The sequence below is a fragment of the Trachurus trachurus genome (genome assembly GCF_905171665.1).
Source record: "Trachurus trachurus genome assembly, chromosome: 23".
Classification (NCBI taxonomy): Eukaryota; Metazoa; Chordata; class Actinopteri; order Carangiformes; family Carangidae; genus Trachurus; species Trachurus trachurus.
Window position 1 is genome coordinate 8,517,449 of NC_139912.1, and position 13,490 is coordinate 8,530,938.

The 13,490-nt window shown below is 43.4% G+C and overlaps 1 protein-coding gene across 2 annotated transcripts in view; it reads left to right on the forward strand.

Moving 5' to 3' along the window:
* pawr (PRKC, apoptosis, WT1, regulator) overlaps positions 1-13,490 on the forward strand; it is a 45,270-nt gene that overhangs the window by 15,544 nt on the left and 16,236 nt on the right. For both annotated transcript variants that reach the window (XM_083999638.1, XM_083999639.1), the window contains exon 3: positions 7,444-7,569. In XM_083999638.1, coding sequence (XP_083855764.1) covers positions 7,444-7,569 — 126 coding nt within the window. The remainder of the gene's footprint in view (positions 1-7,443; positions 7,570-13,490) is intronic.

The window sequence follows — 13,490 nt, forward strand, 5'->3', positions numbered from 1 at the left end:
TAATTCCGATGAGAGGCATAAATGGATTCAGATTTGGCATTTGCGCTGCAGTTATTTAAAAAACCATCAATCTGTTACGCATAAATTCAACCAGTGACTAATTATTTATCTCAGGCAAAACCATGTAATTACAGAATTTTCCATGATCTCGAATAATTTCATGGCATTAAACTTAATCAGGTAATGTCATCCATTAGCAGTGTTTAACAGTTTCGCTCCGCTTGTCGTGTAACCCCTTGGTTTTCCTGTTTGACTCGCTAAGTGTTGCTTACCTGCAACTCTTTAATTCACCCGCCTCTTGATTATAACGCTTTCAACGAGCACGAACCAACCGCCGCTGGATGCTGGCTTTTTTTTCGAATTGATAATGATCGTTTTTGCATATGAGGTTGACAGGCACGACGGAAATACTGCAGATTGATTGATGCGCTGGGTTCATATTCAGTGTTGTTGATAAAAGCTTGGTTGTCAGTCTGTGCAGGTCACGGCTACAAGTCTGCAACGGTCCGCTGAGGGTCAGCGGCTCAGCGTGGAGCTGCAGTAAGCCTGTTTAATGCTGAAGACAAGAAGAGGGATATTTAACGTCTTCCGTCGCTCTCTTACACACTTCACTGTGTTGTAATCCATCTCCAAGAGCTCCCTAAAGCCATACAGCAAGCTGTTTTGTAGGCATCCACCTCTTCCAAAACACAGCTGCATGTTGGGGGATGCAGTGTTTAGAGGGATGCCACGTTGAGACTAGAATAAATGTGTCTGGTCGGCTTAGTGTTTTTCTCCTTCTGCGACGTGCATGCTGCCCTCTGAGAGATTGTTGTGTGTGCAGACTAGTGCAGAGTGATAACAAAACTGCAAACCAAGAATTTAAACCTCCTCCTCTGCCGTTCACCCCCCTGCGTCATGAGCAAACCCACTTGTAGAGGATCCTGGAGGCCAATAACAACATCACTGTGCATGATGAGAATATTAAAAATTAGAGCCAGACGCTGCAACATTATCTTGTGGGAAACCCGGATCGTTAATACTTGAACAAGTCAAAAATGTTGTTTGAGCTTAGAAACTTCTTGCACATCCTGCATGCGGACACTGACATCTCTGCGATCGCCTGGTATCGGCCCACTGACATATCGACCAGCTCTGGTTTCTAGACTTCTAGCCGAGTCTGACATCTTTGAGCGGAGCATGTGGTTTTCTGTGGAGGTCTGTGGTGTTGGAGTGTAAAGCCCCATTAATACAGAGTGACCCCCCCCACACACACACCCCAACCCCACACACACACACACACACACACACTGTTGCTGTCCCTCTCAACCCTGCACTCACCAACACACACAGCCAGACTCTTTACAAGTCCAGTCCAACCTACTGTGGCGGCGATAGACCAGAGAACAAGTTTGGCAAACTTAAAAATACAACTCCAAGCTGTTTCCCACAGATGTATCAAAGCCGTCGCAGACAGTCGGAGATCTCTGCCCGTCCCCGCTGAGCCCGACCGGCCCGCCCTCAGGCCTCAGCTCCATCTGACACATCCAGAGGAATGCTGATGCTGCTATCTCTGGGTCAGCAATCGCAGCCAGACCCCCCTTGTTTGTTTGCCTAAAGCTCCTTTTTTTTTCTTCTCTCTCCTCTTTTTTTTTTTTTTGTCATGTAAAGCGAACTCATTTTGAGGTCTGGCTGAGCGCTGATTAAAATATTATAGTTTCACTTGGGGTGAAAATGAGAGGCAAGCAGACTTTTAAGTTCAAAGCCAGAAAGTGAAAGGCTTTCACTTGATAAACACTCGATTTTAAAGAAAGCAACCCGGGGCCTTGTGGCCAATACAAGCTTTGATTCTTGAGAATGTCTTGTACGCTGTTTGACTCGACTTTGTCCCCAAACAACCCCTCTCATAAAAAATAAAACAAAACAAAAAAACCCTGTTGTGCAATTTTGGGACTTAAATCATGAAGAGACATCAGATTTTGGGAAGTATGATTATAACTGCAGTGGGGGTTTGCCAGCTGTGATAAATCTGAACTGGAATAGTTGTAATTTAAAAACTGTAGGCTACGACTGTAGTTTCTGCTTCTGCAACTCTGCTTCCTTCTGTGTAACATAATTACGCTGCTGCCCCTCTGGCCTCGGCTTTCATTTTCAGCGTTCTGGTTAAATAAAGGTCAAGTGGAATTCAAAAAAGTTTGCAGAGAAAAAAGGCGGCATACACACACACAGGTTGTTTTTTTTTTCCTTTTTTTTCAGTGTAATATTCCTGCCACAGGTCAGCGAAGGTCCAAGTCACACCTTTTTTTTTGAAGCTGTCAAATGATGTCTCACTCCTGCCCTTGAGCGGGCGCACCTCTCCTGGACCTGACACTGACCTTGGCAGTCTGTAGTGTCACATTAATCAGCCGGCAGCTCCGGGGCCGATGTCCCCTCTTTGATCTCTGCCATACCTGAGCGCTGTGCAGAGCTGAGCCTTGTCTGTTACCGTCGTCTGAGCTGACACCGCCACTCCTGAGAGAGAGAGAGAGAGAGAGAAAAAAGACAGTGGGCATCCGTGTATGTGTGTGTGTGCCTGCATCTCCTCTAATAGATCATCCTAATGAAGTCACTGTGCTGCGGTGAGTGGCAGGTGATTAATACACACGAGTCATTAAAGCGTGCTGTAAAAAGACTGTGCCTCGGGCGGAGATGACCTTTGCTTGTTTAGAAATAAATCTGAGGACTAAGTGGACGGGGCACTTGGCAGGGTGACGAGGCAGCCGGTTCCATTTGTGTGGCATCGCTGAGAGGAGGGAGGTGTTAATTATGATCAGCTTTTAGGGAGGTAATATTGATTATATATAACAGCCAATAAACAGCCTATAGACCGTTTCAGAGAGTATAAACAAATACAGGTGTTACCAAGGATACTAATTAAGGCTCCATTCAATTTAGTGTACCAGAGCGTTTTCTAATGAGCCACACCTGTCTTTGTTTATACTCTCTGAAAGGGTCTATAGTGGAGCCAGGCCCTGTTTTTACTGATTGATCTGATTGCTGGTTAGATTCACCAGGATACTTAAACGGATAGTTCAACATTTTGGCAAATTGGCCCATTGCCATAATCCCTATAGTTTTAGGAGTAGGTTTATACCTTTAATTGTCGGTGCAAGCTATTTTTAGAACGGCGGAGCAGAGCCGTGAGCTGCTCAGAGCTACACTACGGAGGCTCATGGGATTTGTTGGTTTCCCTCATTGAACTCATCAAATACACAATCCAACAACTCCAAAACGCTCTGGTGGACAAGTTGTGACCTGCACATTCACCACGCTATGAGATAATAACAGAACGTTATGAGACAGAGTTGTTTTAGAGGAAAATGCAGAGACTGCTTGCTGAAAAACTGCCCCCGACGGAAATGCGCATCAGTGGTTTTGCATGAATTTACCTCAAAAACAACTCTGTCTCCCATTCCCATTAGCCTCCGTAGTTTAATCAAATACACAATCCAACAACAAGTTGTAACCTGCACATTCTCTCTATGAGATAATAATGTAACGTTACGAGACAGAGTTGTTTTAGAGGTAAATTCATGCAAAACAGCTGATGCGCGTTCCCGTCGGGGGCAGTTTTTCGGCAAGCAGTCTCTGCATTTGCCTCAAAAACAACTCTGTTTCATAACATTCCGTTATTATCTAATAGCGTGGTGAATGTGCAGATCACAACTTGTTGTTGGATTGTGTATTTGAGGAGTTTGATGAGGGAAACCAAGAAATCCCATGAGCCTCCGTAGCGTAGCTCTGAGCAGCTCGCGGCTCTGCTCCGCCGTTCTTAAAATAACTTGCACCGACAAATAAAGGTAACGAACTTACTGCTATGACTATAGGGATTATGGCACAGGGCCAATTTGCCAAAATGTTGAACTATCCCTTTAACACTGTGTGTTTGCATCGCTCTACCACTGGTTACCATGGATAACAGCGTACAGTAGATATAGCTGCTTCTCTCGTATCAGTGCTGCTGAGCCATTTTCCGTAGCAAATGTGCAGAGAGGGAAAAAGAAAACAAAGGGCTCAGTCATCGTGCGTCCGGCTCGATGAAACGTGTCAGAGGATATAAATGTATTATGTGAGACCACGAAGACTTTGTCTGCTCTAAAGATATTTGACCTCTACCTCGTTATCAAGAACTCCGTGTTCTCTGTTCACCTTGTCAGAGCTTATGTTACAGTCATAAAATCCACATTGAGCAGCACCTCTTTAATACTTTTTTATAGCTCTGTTATTATCTCATTTGTCTTTGTCAAATATCCCCCACTGACATAAAAAAAATAGCAAGTACACCATCTGCAATATCCTTCAGAGTCCCTGCTGCTCAACTTCCTCACTTTTGCCAGATTTACTCCGTGTAATGCTGCAGGGTTACCGCCGCCACAGAATGTGCTCAGCTCGCTCAAGTCATAAGCACCGACCTGCGTCTCTTCGACAGTCACTTAAAAAGGTAAATGCCACAGTCTGCCGCTGTGCAGACTGATAGTCAGATGTGTTCAGATCCTCGTGGCCGTGGACGGAGGTTTTTTAAGAATAGATGACTGATGGTTTTCCTCCCCGTCGAGAGCGTTTCCAACCACAACAGACATTCCAATAGACCGTGCAGCTCTGCTCCAGATGTGGCGTCTTTAATTCTTTACGTGCAGAGTGACAGACGACGGGGGTATGGAGAGACCCGGAGCAGACCGAGGATTCGTGTTGTACTCGCTCCAGTTAAGTAAACACTCTTGTGAGGCCCTGACACTCGGCGCTGCTGTAAACAGGAAGCAGAGAGAGGATCCTGGAGATGTGGCTGCTTCTTTTCAGCTCACACTCAAGTCCTCTATCTCTTTGATTCCTCGTGTGTCATCAAGATAGGAATCAATGCCGCTGCTGCAGTCGCTGTATTAAGTCAATTATGGCTCATTTGGAGAATGTCATAATGATCCTACAGTACATGCATAGTTTTCCAGGGTTACTAATCACATAAAATGTCTGTTATATTTCTGGTGTTCCCATCATGCATTCTGTAATCAGCTGCACATGGGCATTGGGCAGCATGCACACATCTGACCAAAACAGAAGTTAAGTTTTTTAAAACAGGAGACTTGAAAATGACCATTTTTGGAAAGAAAACCTCCGTGTGTCAGCACCTGCTGCTCAGCTGGAAATACGAGCTAACCTTAGCCCAGTCTACCTCGTGCAAAATATTAAATAAACATCCGAGAACATCTGTTTTTTGTCCAATAAAACAATATGAAGTGTTCAGTCAGAACATGTTAGTACAACTTGTGCTTCAAAATTGCTCCTAACAGTGATATCGAAGAGCAGCGGTTTTGTTTCTTTGGCAGTATTTTTTTAGTAACTCTCCGCTCTGGATCCATCCCAGTGATGAAATGAGAGCCGATCTAAGTCATCCCATCAGTCAGTCCCTCGCTCGTTCATCCTTCCACACATTATCCTGCTCTGTCTCCGTGGTCCAAGGTAAGAATTGGCCAAAAAAAATCCAGAGTCGTGTTGATGATGTCAGGAGCAAAAACTCCCCATATATGGTTGCAAGCGAGCTCCCCCTTTCCCTTTATTTGGAATAGAGGAAAATGCACAGCAATCTGGAATACTAGAGGGCAAAACGGGCCGCATCTCCATCCAAAACAAACTCTCCGATCCCCAATTCCACATTTCAGGCAAGTTTGTGCATAGCAGAGTGGTTAGTCACTGCACAATACACTGTGTGCTAACACAGACGGGAACTTCTGTTTAATATCACTTCTTTTTTTCCCCCCCAACTCTAAACTTCTACTTATTTATTTCCCACATATTGTTTTGGCCACATCCTGAAACAGTGCCGTGTCAAACCGGCTGCAGGAAAACATTTCATGCGCGCACATAGATGCAGACAATTAAATCATAACACACCGCAATTCGACACAAGCTGTGGAGAATCAAAACTTCTCGGATAAAAAAATAAAAGTCGTGATTTTATCGACTCTACTCGATGTGCATGTATGTTATGGATGAAGAAAGAAGTCGAGGGAGCAGAGGAGAGAGCTCACATCACATTAAGGAAACGAGTGAGAGTCGAAAAAGAAAAAGGAGCTGGTGTTTTCCCTCGGGACGACTGATAAACCCTTTGGCAGGAAAGGCCTCGCAAATGACTGCATTCCTTGTTAACCTTGCAAGGCTATTTTTTGCCACTAAAGGGCCTATGGAGTGGGGGCACCTTTTGTTTCGCCCTGCAGCGTGAAACAGGAAACACTGATTCGCATTGTGCCCCCTCTGGGAGTTTGGTCCCGATCCCTGCCTCTCGTCACGAATCAACCATCCATCCTAATGTCGAGCTCTGTTTACTCAACGCATCCTCGCCGCTCCGGACAGGCTGAACCCTCGGCTCGCTGTAAAGTAATGCCAATAGGAAGCCGAGGCCGCGCGCGTACTTCATGCTGTAGCTAAGAATCCAGATTGTGAGGAGTAAAAGTTGGAGGTTTTCCCAGACAATGTGCAAGATCTCTGCCTAAATAATGAAAGCAAACTCCCACCACTCCTCTGTCAAAAGGGATGTTTGGTCTCTGCGTGTTTGTACATGTCTTTTTATTGTGTTTTCAAGGGACATTCCACTGGTCAGAAAGAAAGAAAAAAAAATCCCCCTCCGACTGTCCTCAGGAGGTGAAAGGCCATCGAACAGGATGTCATCCTGTTGCCTGACTGAGTCTCTCTGGTGTTTGGGTTTGTGTTTGAGCCGCAGCTCCTCAGGGATTCCTGGAAGTGAATGTGATCATGTCTTAAGAGGATTAAGAGGAGACCCTGGCTGTGTTGAGGCGGAGGTCAACATCGCTGTTATGGTGGGAATGACCTCGCCTGTCACTGTGCATCTCTCACAGTGTTTACTTGCACTGAAGCGACTGTGTCACTTTTGCTTTTCTGCAGGGACCTGTTGTTGTTTTTTAAACAGTCTACAGTATGGACAAAAAAAATGATCTTTTGAAATCAGAATAATGGATTAGAGAAACCTGATATCTAATTGTTCAGCATAAGAGCATAACAGTTTTTATCAGTGGCCATTCCTCCCTCCCCTAAAATGAGATTTTCTTTTTTTCTGTCTGTCAGATTGTCTTGTTTTTTTGTCTTTTATACTCTCTTATTATATGTCAGTTGCCATAGTTAATGTAAAATATCTCAGATTTGCTCAAGTTGTGATGTCCATACTGAACTGAGATAAAAGTGAATGTTCAGAAAGAAAGAAATCTGATTTCTTGACCATGTTTAAGAACAACAAGAAGGCTTGATTTTTAATACCAAGCCTCAGGTGCGTCATGTTGCAGATTTGGTAAAACTGACCCCAGCTTGTTTCTGTGTAATATCAACTTGATTTGTTTCTTTAATCTCGGTTGGTTCTTCGCCTGCTTTCTTGTGTGTGCATGTGAACACAATCTCACCAACCTCTTCTTCTTCCCTCAGAGCCTGGATGAGCTGGACGACGACGACGCAGGAGAGAAGAACAGACGGGAGGAGGAGGAGCTGGTGCAGGCCAACACCTTCCAGAATGAGGCCATGATAGCTGACCCTGCCACCGGCCACTTAATGGTAAGAGGCGACATGTCCAGACACTACCAGGATCAAATAACATTGGATTTTTCTTTCCTCAACACTTCACCTGACCTGCACAGACACACATGCAGCCATGCTGCCAAACAGAGGCACTGTTGCTCAGGGAGAAACTAGGAGAGCTGAGTGTGAAAAGCTGCAGAAATCAGAGGTGTCTCTACATTTCATCATCACTGTGAAATAAGTTTCATGATCAACAGAAACACACTAAAATGCTGTTAAAGCTACATGAACATGATGACACGGAGCCTTACTTATTACCAAAATATGTTGGAATATAGACATCAGCATTTTCAAAGAGACAGTTTCTTGTTTCTTTGCAAATAGCACATTTAAAGAGGAACTATGCAGGATTTTCAGCTTAACTATGCTACATTTTTACCTTAATTAATGGTGACATGTTACTTGTTACAGAGAGAATGGAGGCTCTCTTCCACCTAGCATCTCTTGGCTGAAAAACAACTTTGCAAGATCAGAGCCCTCGCCCCGATGTCCCAGCTCGCGTTTTTGCAGCACCGTGACACAAACTTGCCCCACACATGGTAACATCGTATATGATATATAACTTTATGTGCCGCTCTATCGATTGATTTCTCGCCGGCTTCGTTGTAAAACAATGCACATGGCCTGGAGGAGGGTTAGCAAAACAACAGAAAAGCAACCAGACTTACATAGTTCACCTTCAATATCTGAAGTTTTTCATTGACGTGATTCTTCATTGATTATATCACCTTTATATATTGGAACTTGCATCTGCCACTTTGTTATAGCCAAATAAAATAATCATGAAGAAAACTGATGATGTTTAGAGTAGTAACAAAGTGGTATCATCCCATCTCACAGCGCTCAAAGGAGCCGGTGTGGAGAGCCGCATTCATCAAACTTTATTTGAAAGCCAGTGTTGTGGATCTGCTTTGTGTAGAAGGTGTCTGGTTTTTAACAATGTGAATCAGAGGCAGTCGGCTCCTTTAACTCTGGCAGGTGATGTGTGTATTTAATAAAGGTGAAGCCGCGCAGACACAGCTCCCGCTCTTCCTCCAGATACGTCCAGGAGGCGTTCTGTGCAGAGAGAGAGAGAGAGGGCCGTAAATGAGTTAGTGAAAGTGACTCACAAAACCACATGCTTTTATTCCTAAGTAGAAGTTCATATTCGGTAGTGTGATGTACGCAATTTCAAACTCACACAGGGATTTGCAATAAGCATTTGAGAATATGAAAAGCGTCAAGCCGCGTTACAACGACTGATACTGCTGCGCTGTTTGTATTTCTGTACAAAAAAACATCCAACTGATAAGAGAATTGCTATTTGACAGTAAAAAGAAACAAAAAAAATCAACAAATATAAATTCTGTAGCTTTGCTGCCGAGTGACAACACTTGTGGATGCAGCGAGGAGTCGAGTTCCAGATGAATCGGCTGTTATGCATCAGGAGGCTCATTGTGTTTCTGGGCTGGAAACGTCTTTGAGGCTGTTTATACAAAGACGAAGCCTTGTGTATGAGACAGGTACACAAACGCCTCACCAACAGGAAGGCTGTGACAGCACCTGCTGGGACGTGGCCCAGAGGAAGAAAAGAAAAAAAAAAAAAAAAAAGAAAGGCAAAGGGCTAGACTATTTACACAAAGTAGTCTACACATAAACAAACAACAAGCGGTGTAGCAGAGTTCCTGCAGCTTTGGCCGCACGTCCACGATCCTCAGTCCATCATCTGATACAGGATATGTCCATTCACGCCATCGCAGCACGAGACCTAACACAGACCAGATGGAGCTACGCAGAAACAACCATTAAATGTCTCGCTGTCACTTACGTCAAACTGACATTCATAGTCTGCTGGAGGTCCGCTGCCAGCTCGCTCTGAAGGAGGCAGACCGAGGGGGAGGAGAAGGGGGAGAGCGTGGTCAGTGGATTTACTACAGAGCTGTCAGTCAGACTTCGGTAAAGACGGAGCATCCCAAAAATGTGCCGCCTCTCACGGGCCCCATGTATCACAAGCAACTGCCATGTCAGACCTGATATGATATAGAGCATCCAGCCAGGCTTCTGAGCTGGTACCGAGATATGTGATAAAAAAAAAGGTTTTTAAAAAGAGCCTCTGTGTCCCCAGGTCTCTCAGCAGCTCACAACCAAAACAAGCTGTAATTCTTCTTGTGTTCGCTGCTGAAGACATAATGGAAACTCCAGACAGGCTGTTGAGTATGAAACATTTCATCAGATGGTTTAAATTCTGTACTGATGTCCTTTTTTCCATCTCTTTTCTCTGGATGGGCCAGGCAGGGATGGATGCATGAATATTTTGTGCTTGGACGCACTTCTCCTCTCCGTGTGACAGGACACTGATATGTGTGGCCTCCTCTGAGTGAGTGCATGTGGTCCTGGTTATCAGGGCCTTGTATGCGAGTCGTACATGCAAAACCTGTTTGAGCGATCCAGCAGCCAGAACCATATGGAACATTCCTCCTGATCATCTGCTTTTAATGTGGCCACAGCGGCTCAGGTCTCTCTTTCTCTGTGTCTCTGTGGAAAACACACTCCGCTGACAATCCCCATCCAGCACTTTTTAACAAGCCTCATTTGCATTTGTAATTAGCACCTTTCAGGTTAAAAAAAAAAGCTGATGCAGAGCGTGTTGCCTGAGCAGCAGGGAAATGTTCACCACCCATAACATGGCATTTTCTATCCAGCAGCAGCAGCAGCAGCTAAGTGAACTTCAGTTTGTTGCCTGAAACAATATTTGATCACATTCACGCCTCTGTTGATTCAACAGTTTAAGGATTACCATTATATAAGCCAACTAAACCACACCAATATTTATCTTTGACAGGACGGCTACCAGCAAAAATACTTGAGGCTTCTCGCAGCAAAACCAGGAACACAGCAGCATAAATAATATAAAAAAAAAGGTACAGATGGAAATGAAGCAGCCTGGATTTTATCTAGCACAGCCAGTGCAGGGATGCAGGAGATTTTCATTTAATAACTTCTGTAGGAAAAATACTTTTGATTAAAAACTCCCTCTGATGAAAATTAACTTTCAAGCTTTGTACATGTGGCAAAAATCAGAGACCGAGTTGTGCTGTTTCCACGTTGTCCGTACAATACAATACATAACAACTTGATTGAGCTTCTTCAAATACTGTAATCACAAGCTTAATGTTAAAATGATTTGATGATTTTAGTGGCCAAAAATTAAAAGTCAAGGTCACAGTGACCTCAGAAAACAGTTTCAGTCGTTTCTTCAAATTTGGTGGAAATGTTCACTTGGACTCAAGGATGAAGTGATGAGGTCAAGGTCCTTGTGACCTCACAATACAATACAACACATTAGATGCACCAGTTACCAGCACCTTAATTATGCTTCAGTTTGGTGTTTTGACATCTGTTCTCTGAGCTGGCAGTAACTATTCACACAACCATGTGTGGTCAGCATCTTATTTAAAAAAGGGCGTGTGGAAGAAATGTAAAGCATCTCGTTTTAAACAATAGACAAGTGAGAGCTGCCATACTTACAGCTTTAGCCTGTGATTATCCTGACAAACAGGTTGATTCCATAAATAGATCAAAGCAATAAACGTGTTTGCGTTATATACACAGGACACGTCAGACCAGGAAGCCGGGAGTTTCCAGTAAGATAGTATTACTGGGGATTTTTCTGTCCTTGACCTTCCTGTTTCCTCTAAATACCAATCATGATCTCTCATGTGAAGAGCATCTCTCTCCTTCTCTTGAATCTTCTGAATGGCTCCATTGAAATCGTGATCTCTATCGGCTTTCTGCTGTTTTGCAGAAAGCTCACCTTTTTATGGAGTAAGTTGGCATTTAAAAGCTGACACTGTCCAACCGAGACATTTGGGTGAGTTTCAGATGAGAGTGTGTGGAGTGTGATAAAGAATAACAGGCGGAAATGCAGATTGCGTAGTAATGAATTGATCTGAGGTTTAACGATGAAACACCTGCTTTATTGTTGGTATTCGTCTCTGTGTATTCTTAGCAGCTCTGCAGTGCGGCTTATGGGAGCTGTCAGTGCAGCTCAAGCATGATAAATAAAGTTGCACAAGTCAGTATTGTGCGCAGTGAAGTGGACGCACATGAATTGCACTGACCTTGTCTCACAGATTCATATCCCAGACAGGAGGTGCACACTGTGAAACGGTGCCGGGAGGTGCAGGAGTGATGTGGCAAACGAGCTCTGGGATGTTTTCTGTAAACACAGTATGATTTCAGGCTACGCCTGTTTTGTTTTGTTTTTTTCCTCGTGTTATTTATGTGGACGACAGACCTGAGAGAAGGCATAACCCTGTTTGACACATAAACAGCATTTATGTATTTATTTATCTCCATGAGGGTGGACATAACTCACTGAAACTGTCTCGCTGAAGTGGACGATTGGGGATTAGCACAAGATTCAGCCGGAGTACGAGTGATTAAAAACAGATCAAACACAATAATAACTTATAGTTCCTTTCATGCAACAATGCTTTCATGCAAAGTGCTTTACAAAACAGAATTTAAAAAAATTGTCAGACCAAAAAGCGAAAGAATTACAGACAAAAGCAAATATTAAAATGTTTACCCGACAGCTGAGTGTTGAGGGCACAGACCACAGTGGTGCAAAAGCTCTGTGTTGCAGTGGCAGGAGGCCTGACTCATCGCTGAATGTCATTAACCTTCTCTCTGTCCATATGTTGTTACTCCAGTCTAATGAAAAAAATAATGGGTAATTATAAACAAAATATCAGGAAAGATTCATGAGCATTTTGCATTTGACTCTTATTGTGAAGTTCAGATGAGTCACTGCCTGAGGAGGAAAATGTGTAGAAATGCTAATATCTAACACAAATGTTTTATTTCCTGTGAAGATTTACAATCACAAATATTATAAATTCCGACTTTGGCCCTGGTCTGTGTAGAGGCAATAAAGCTCTTTCTGCTTATTCCAATGCACATATCATCATGTGCAAATGATGACTGGCACAATCTCTCAACATCTGCTGACCGCCGCGACCTTCTCCTATATTGTTGTTTGGACTCGTATCTCAACCCTTCTGCACCTCAGAAAATAATCGACTCAGTGCGCCGACCCTCTGTCAACCAATGGCCTTGCAATATGAAACCTAACAAAATATAGATGTATTGAATTTTTCCGCAGAAACGAGAAAGCAAATAATTGTTATACCTACACACACAGTCAGGTTCCCAGTGGTTTCCCAGGTCAATTGTATATTTAAAACAATCCTGTTGGTTTATTCTCGTTATGCTGGACCATGAAGGCGAGACAGTAAACACACATTTACATTTAGATAGCATTTTATATTCTATACTGGAGCAGGAGCCTGGTTTTGTAGCTGCCTTGAAAAGAATACACACCTTATCTCAAACTAAAACTAGGCCTCACACTGACTGGTTCTTTCTATCCAACTATTAACTCTGGGACGTGAGAGATATTGAAAAGCCTGGTTGAAATGAATCATTGTGAGCCCTGCTTCTCAAATCAGACAGAACAAACTTGAAAAACTCATTTGATGCACAATTTTTCAACATTTTCAGACAGAAAACAGTATTTTTCCATAATTGGAGTGATTTCTAGTTTCAGCCTTGATGTGAAGCTCTGACCTTCTGAGTCCATTTCAGCTCTTAATATGTCATCACTCCTAAAACCTGGTTCTTATTTTCTAAAAGCCTCCAACAACAGCTCAGTTGTTAAAGTTCTTCTGTTTTTTAAGCTTAATATTTTGAAAAGGGCGTCCAGTGCCCTTTTTAAGCAGCACCATCGATCTGCCAGATGAGACATAATTTTGAACAACGATTGAACTATTACAGCTGCAAAACCTGCCAAAGCTGCACTTGTACCGACAGCTGATAGATTAGACCGAATCCTAGAAAATGTTGCTGTCTAAAAC